Genomic DNA, 7,942 nt, shown 5'->3' on the forward strand with positions numbered 1-7,942 from the left:
GGATTTTGATTGCCTATCTAGGCAAGAAGGCCAGATCCCTGTGTAGGGCCTAAAAACCCACAACCCACCTCAACTTTGTGGTTAACTGATGGCATTTTGCACCACTACTGGTAGGATGAGCATCCAAGTTTCAAGTTGGATCCTTTGCTTTTAAGCCATGAAGGGGGTAGAAACCGTTGGGGAAAAGAAGACCTTGAGGATTAAAAGGAAAAGCTTCTAGAAAACTTTCTTCCACCTGACTGAATGTTGCAGTTGCACCTCTCTAATGCCTGGCAGGTGAGGTGATGTGTGGGAATCTGTAGTGAGAAATGGGACTCTTCCAAAGAACACCTCTAAAAAAAGCCCCTAAAGCCCTCTTGGTCAGAAGTGTATGCCTGTGAGCTGCTGTGATTACAAATTCCAGATTACCTCTGGGGAAATTATGAACGCCAGCACTCAGTGTGTATCTCCGGGAGATTGTGGTACTGCTGCTCATAAGAAGGCAGAGACCAAACAATGGGGACGTGCAACACCAGTGCTTGCAGGGTGGTGTGCATCTTTCAGCTCTCATTCACAGCTTCGCCAGGTGAGGAAAGCAGTTCTGAATCTCCTCCCCAAAGGTGTATGAAACCCAAGGTGGTACCCCTTCCTTGCTGTACATGGAAAACAGGTCATGAAGAGGCCAGTGCTGAGGTGGGAGAATCTGCACTCACTTGGTCTGTGATATCACTTTATGCAAGACTGCAGTGAAAAGAAGCATTTTAGGTGATGGATGACCTTCTTTCTGTATTCAGTTTCCTTCCCTGTTCAAATGACTTCTTGCTTGTATAAGATGGTATGGAAGAAGAACCAATTTTGACTGGCTATAATTTGATTACACTACCCTCCAAACAACGTTTCACTTGGTTTCCGCTTCACCTTAATTTTCTGAGATGATAGCCTTAACATAATTCTTTATTTAAAGCCTTGCTGGAGGATATACTGCCTCTTTGTGAAGTATCCATTTTCCCTAACACTACAACATGTCTCTTGCTCACTAGCTGCCTAACTTTACTTCCTTTCGTGTTTCCTAGGACATCAAATGAGGGCTTCAGGTACTCAAAAACCTAGTGTTGCAATGGAAAAGAACTTACTAAAATTTATAATTACAGAAAAATTAATCAAAGAGACTTAGCATGGTACTTACATAAAGACAATAAGCCAAGCTCTTGTCATAGTGAAATATGGAATAACTCCATTGAAATAAATCTTAATTATGCTAGAGTCACTACTCAGTGTGACTTAATTAAGAGTAGAACAGTGAAAGCCTTTTGAGAAAAAAGAACACTGATTACACAACTACTTTACTTCATATTTCTTCCTTCCCCCCTGGTTCTTTTCCTTCCCACTGGAGAAAATTTCAAAACTAGAGTTATTCAAGTGAATTTCAATAGATATTAACATTTGGCAGGTTACATCCTAAACAGGAATTGTTTGAAGCAAAAAGTTGAGAATGATAACCCTGAAGGTAACCTCTTTAAATTATACATGCAAGGTACCATGCATTTATACCTATCTTGGCCATAAAAAGTATGTTGCCTTGTTAGGCAATAAACTTATAAAACGTCAAGTACTGGACTACAGAGATGAAGACTTAACTCTAATAAAAAAGGCAGAGAAATATATTAATGAAAGTTAAAATAGCCTGCATGGGAAAGTATAAAGAAAAAATTACAAAAAAAACCAAAAAACCTTCACTGCAGCCTCCTGAATGCAGCATGCAACAATGGCTATAGAGTATAGACAGATATATTGTTCAACGAGCATATCAACAATGTAAGAGGTTCATTTGTCATGATTTCACTTCTTACCATATAGAAAGCATGCAAAGACAGACATATCATGGCAATAAATCTGTTGACTTCAACAGAGTTATCTCAGCAATGAATTCAAACCAATATACTTTGAGGGGATGAAACCAAACCAAGTAGGAAATGCACGCAGGGTTCTTGGCAACTCATGTAGACCATATATAAAACCAGACATTAAAGGAATATGTGCAATATCCCAGAGGACTTATGGTAACTGGGAAAAAAGTGTATGATGAAGATCCAATATTCAACATGTATCAGAGTGTCAAATTGCTTTGCATGGGCTATGTCCTTTCTTCACAGGTGCTTATGTAGCTCCGGTTGAGCTGAACAGGTGCTACAGAAAAGCGTAGAATTTATTGAAAAGGAACGAAAGCAAAATAAGCAAAAAAAGCAGAAGGAATTAAAAAAAATATAGACTCTCCATCCTCAAATGATTCCAGTGTGAACCGAACTATAGAAGAAAAAAATCTTTTTTTAGCTTGAAGTGAAAGTTTTCCTTGTTCCACAGAGACTGACGTATCTGCAGGAGTAACAGCTGCAATGACCTTTCTTGGTGGATCTGGAAAATGGTTGATAAATAAAGTAATAAAATGAGATCCGTGGAAGATCTGGTTTGTTTTCAGCTCCACTCCTGCACTGATGAATGGGCTCCCCAGGGAAGTGGTGGCCTCACCATCCCTGGAAGTGTTCAAAAAATGTTTAGATGTGGTGCTTCAAGGCATGGTTTAGTGGGCATGATGGCATCGGTTATACGGTTGGACTTGGTGATCTTTGAGGTCTCTTCCAACCATAACGATTCTATGATTCTATGATTCTATGTACAAATAAAAAACTTCTAGTCCCAGACTGTAATCTATAGATCTTGTGTCTGATATATACAAGTGCTACTGCGCATGCACAATATTGAGAGAGAAGCTGGTTTGACATCTCATCAAACTCTAGCTCATTTGTGTGAGCCCACCTTCAATATTGACATCTTCTGATTTCCTAGCTCACCATTCTCTGCTAGGGGAATTCTAATGGCAGTTTTAAAACAATCCATTCTGCGTAAAAGCCCCATAAGCCAAACATAAATTTAAGCTGACTTACTCCTGGGATTTATCCCTAAAATAGATGCTTGGGAGGCAAGTTTTTAAGTTTTTTTTTTTCTCTTTTCTGTTTCACTTGATATTTGGTCATTTTAAGTAAGGTTAATCTTACCAAATCTAGACGAATCTGCAGTCCCGATGTCTGTGTCTGAACTTAACATCGTGAGCTTCCTTTATCACTAATGGACAGAAATACGCATTTTTTTTAAGGTGTGATTCATTTACTCCTGATGCACAACTGTAAAATGGGTCAGAAGTGTCTGTCCCTTTTCTACAGCCTTAAAGGAAGCTCAGATATAAATATCTACATTGTCAACATCCAAAGTTAGATGAGACGAATCCTGGCTTTGATGGCTTTGGAAAATGCTACTTTCTTCAATGCATGACAGAGCTCCCTGGGATACATCTGGGCAGTACCATAGAAGAACAGCAACTTCCCCTGTCACACCTCCAGAAGTGATACCCAAGCCTACTGGTTGTGCTGCAACAATCCAAATTTTGTATGGGCAGCGGAGGAAATGTAAGAAGAGGTATGGGAAGCTTGACATTCATAACCAACAGTTTTGAAAAGGATGGATATTGCACAATGCCTTCAAGATGCAAATCTAGGTCAGTAAATACTTCCCAACTACAGATGCATCTGAACCATAACCCAACATTAAAACATCCCCTGCATCTAAACCTTATTAAACTATTCAGATCTCAGTTTTGCAGCTGGCCCTTGACTACTTGGGTCAAACCAGTAACCTTGATCTAACTACACCTGAAATTTAGATCTGGATTCAAACTTTGGAAGCTTTGTCTATCTAGAAAGTTTATCTTTCTCGAAAATCTGTTGCACACAAAAGACTCCTTGAACAATCAAGAGCTTTGACCACTCTTAAAACACAGAGGTCTTTTTTGGCAAATGGTAATGTCAAAGTACAGAAAGTATAGAGGAGGCGAAACTGCATCATTGGAAACAGAAGCAGCTAACGAACATTAGAACAGGCATTCAAATGGCTTTTTGTGCTGCAGGTGAATTTTCTTTGGCTCTCCCCAACCATGAAACGGCAGGAAGAGGTGAGACATGTCACATAACAGAGAATCAACTTCTTGCAGAGAGTTTTTTTAGTAAAACATATGTACACACCCTCATCAGCAAACTCTGCAGGTTTGAGACTGAGTTAACCAGCCACAAATAGACATGTATACACATTTTGGAAGGCAAACAGCTTCCAGACACCTTTTAAATGTACCCACAAGTAACACAAAGTAGACATAAACACTCCATATAGTGATATCTTTACATAGTGTCCTCATGGATACTATATATTCAGGAAGACATTGCTCATGTAGGTGATGCTATATCATATTCTGGAGAGTAGAAAGCAAGCCCTTTTAAAATACTGAAAGAGAAGATGAACATGGCAAGATCCAGTGCAGAACTGGGCCAAGGGCAAACTAAAATGGCTAGATCTGTTTTCATTCCTTCTCTTGGGCTACTAAGCTGTATAGTTTACAAAGCAGAGAAAGTCATTCATAGTTCTTTACAGTACGATTTCCAGTGCCACATAGTAACTGTGGATTTACTGCACTCTCCTGTGAAATTTCAACTGCCATAACAAAGCTTTATGTTGCAGGCCATCAACACTCAAATATTTAAGAATGATAATAATAATAAAGACATTTCGCCCTCCCCTTCCCTTCCCACAGGGGACCAATCTGTCTTTTTACAACTAGGGGTTGATTCAGCCCCATACAAACATTAGCAAGGTCTTTTGTGTGTGTGTGGTAGGTATTTGATTGATGTTTTGCTTAAAGAAGGGGAAGATCCCACTTCCTGCAGCATATTGCAGGGACCAGCAAACATATGTCTTCGTCCTTTGGACCAAATATAAAATGATAATATTGTGCAGGTGCTCCAGAGCTGACTCAGCTGTTACACGATCACATTATGCCTGTGATATGCAATCCATCATTACATTTAAAGCACCTGCTTGATTAATATTCAGTATTTGATGTCAACACTGAGAAATTAGAATTCAAAAATGTTACACTGCAGGAACAGCAAATATTGCTGCAGTGGTAATGGCCTGGGTTAGTTTCGTGAGATCCGTTAATTCAAGGGGAATTTCACAATTCAGAAATACCAAAATGTGTGTATGGTATTAACTACCAGCTGTGACCTCTTGGGATAAAGATCATGTGTTACATTTAAAGAAACTAAATGATAAATTTCCAAATGGCTATGATTATTTCTTGTCCTTCACAAAAAGTACCTCTATCTTTTAGCAGTATAGCTTTACCATCCATATTCACAATAACACTCTAATTGTGGTGTTACAGGTACACATGGTATACTAGAATTGGGAAGTACTTTGGCTTAGATTGTTTTAAACATCTACTTCCCAAGTGCATAGGTTTCATCTTAACCAACTTGCTCAAGAAAATAAGAAAAAAATACCATGGCATTTTTTTATCTCTCTTGGTCTTGTTCCCTTTTCTCATTTGAAATGTTGTTGTTTTTTTCTTTTCCATGGACATTTTCATCAAACAAATCTGCTTTGTCCCCTACTGTTTACTTTATGGTAACTCTTTTTTTCACCTTTGCCTCAGTCCTACATACAACAGATCAAGCAATTCCCATTAGAGCTACAGTTTGAGATTTAGGAACACTTCATGGCCAATAGACTCTTCCCTGGTGGAGAATGAGGATACAAAGGAAACATTTGAGATTATTTTTACTTTCATCATTTTTGTTAAAAAGAGTTTGCACCTTGATGTGTCATGAATACCCCTTCTTGATCTTCCTTTGCCTTGTCAGACCTGGCCAGCACAAGCAGCTGAGATCTTTGCTCTATTTTCCCTGCATCTCTGTGCAACGCTTTTTAAAAAAGAGAATATGCTATTATTTTTTCTAAGCCTTTCAGACTGCTGTAACATGATCAGGATTCTCCTGAATCTCTATGCATTCAATCTCTTCTCGCTCCTTCCTTTTGGCTCGTTTCTTTTTCTTGTGGTGCTTTTTGGAAGGTGGGAAAAAGGTTAGAAAGACAGGCAAAATAACAAAACAGTGCAGAAGTGTGCAACTGCCGGCAAGCAGCAAGCATTTGAACAGTGTGAAGGTCAAGTTTGAAGGCACAAAGAGAAGGGGGACCAACCCAATAAGAAAAGAAGAAACGTTCTGCAAAATGGCTGTCCCATGCTCTTGGAGAGAGTTCTTTATACACTGAGTTCGGGTATGCTCAGTAGCTAGTACAAATGTATAAAGCAGGGGTGCACAGTGATCTATGGCAAAATTCAAAGTGTAGATAAGGCACAGTATAGAAATGCAATCCATGTCTACATTCCATAAGGTCATCAAGCCAAGGACACCCAGCTCTATTGAGGTGACACTGAGAATTAACCAGAAATTTCCCAGAGGATGGATAACCAGGAAAAAGGTCAGTATTAACACCAGCAGGATGCCAAAACCAGAAATCAGGACAGGCATAGTTACTGATAAACCATAGTGGTCCATGAAAACAAAAGTAGGATTGAACACAATGAATTTGATGCTCTGTATCAGAGAGAGTGGCCTCAGTTTCTCCAACAATTCTACCGCCTCCCTCTGTGTGTTTTCACTAGTCCTGGCCACCAGGTACAAACGAGAAGCAATTATGTTGTTCTCATCTCCAGCTTTGGAGAAAATGATGTCATTTTTGAAGTGCTGAAATTCCGGTTTTTTTAAAAAGGAGCTCTGGAGGATGCTGATAAAGTCACTTTTGTTGGTTGCACTGATGTTACCCACTCGAAGGTACTGGTAATACTGTTCAATCCAGGACACTGTATTGAATCCTTGGCTTAGTGTTTTCAGATCTTCTTGCACAGTGCCATTCCAGTACTCCAGAGGTTCATAGATGTAGAAACCTATCACTGGGCTATAGTTGCTGAAATACTTTTGTTGTATGAGGGCATAGGAGACGCTGGGAGACTCACTGGCAAGAAGGTTGATAATGTTGGCTCCATCATTAATCTGTAAGCACCCCATAAAGGAGAAAGAGGCATAGATGAGATACAGTATCACCACAAATGGCTTGACATAGATGTTGGTAATCCACTCATTGTAATGCTCTCGGAGGAAATGCTGGATAAAGTGATGCTGGTATGGGTTGGTCTCATGATGAGAAGTATGCTGATGGCCATCATTCATCATGGTCTGGAACCACACAGGTTTCCGGTCCAGATATTCTGCTGAAGGGATTTTGCAGCAGAAGATGCTGTGATAACGGTTCTGCTCCAGCTGACCAGCAAAGACCAGGCAGGAACCAAAGAAAGAGAAGATATAGAAGTAGTTCAATAGGATGGAGACACACATGTTCTGGCAAAAGACTTTTACAGCTTCAATGTTGGTGAAAGGGCTTGCACCCATGCCGAAGGCTATGAAATACAAGGAGCTTGTCATTGTGTAGGAGACCATGACATCTGAGTAGGCATCTGCTACTCTGTCCTTGAACGGCAGATTCTCTCTGGTTCGACGCCATCCGGAAAGAAGCTCAAACACTCCTTTGGTTCCATGACCTGAAATGAGAAAACACAGTATATACATGTGCATATATGAAGGAGGTCCCATTATCCTCCAGGTTTTCAGTCTTCCAGCAGTCAAAAAATTTTGTAAACTAACTTTATTTATGACTTTTTTCATCAGTTAATCAAATGGAAAATTGTAAAATGTCTGTCTGAATCTGGGTACCAGAATGCATACACAGTTGCTTAAATTAACAGCCTTATATTCTGAGACTTGCCATGCTCAGAAATGAAATGATGAAATACCCTTTAAAAGACACTCATTGATTTTAATGGACATTGAATTCGTTCCCAAATGGACTGCATATGCATGACAAAGGACAACATGAATTTTAGTTCAAGTCTGGGGTTCTTTGAAATTCCTTGCGGTATCCTACTACATCTTTCAAGTTTTAAGGGATTCAATTTGAAACACTTACGAATGCAAGTAACAATATTTTCTTCCAGAAAGTATAAATTAAAGGCATTATTTGA

The 7,942-nt window shown here is 39.4% G+C and overlaps 1 protein-coding gene across 1 annotated transcript; it reads right to left on the minus strand.

Moving 5' to 3' along the window:
- Positions 1 to 5,828: 5,828 nt before the first annotated feature.
- On the minus strand, positions 5,829 to 7,514 carry LOC104162383 (patched domain-containing protein 4). Its single transcript, XM_009701097.1, has one exon. It carries the CDS (start codon positions 7,512 to 7,514, stop codon positions 5,829 to 5,831), a length of 1,686 nt encoding a protein of 561 aa, XP_009699399.1.
- Between the last annotated feature and the right edge of the window lie 428 nt (positions 7,515 to 7,942).

This window comes from Cariama cristata, unplaced genomic scaffold (assembly GCF_000690535.1).
Source record: "Cariama cristata isolate BGI_N322 unplaced genomic scaffold, ASM69053v1 scaffold1685, whole genome shotgun sequence".
Classification (NCBI taxonomy): Eukaryota; Metazoa; Chordata; class Aves; order Cariamiformes; family Cariamidae; genus Cariama; species Cariama cristata.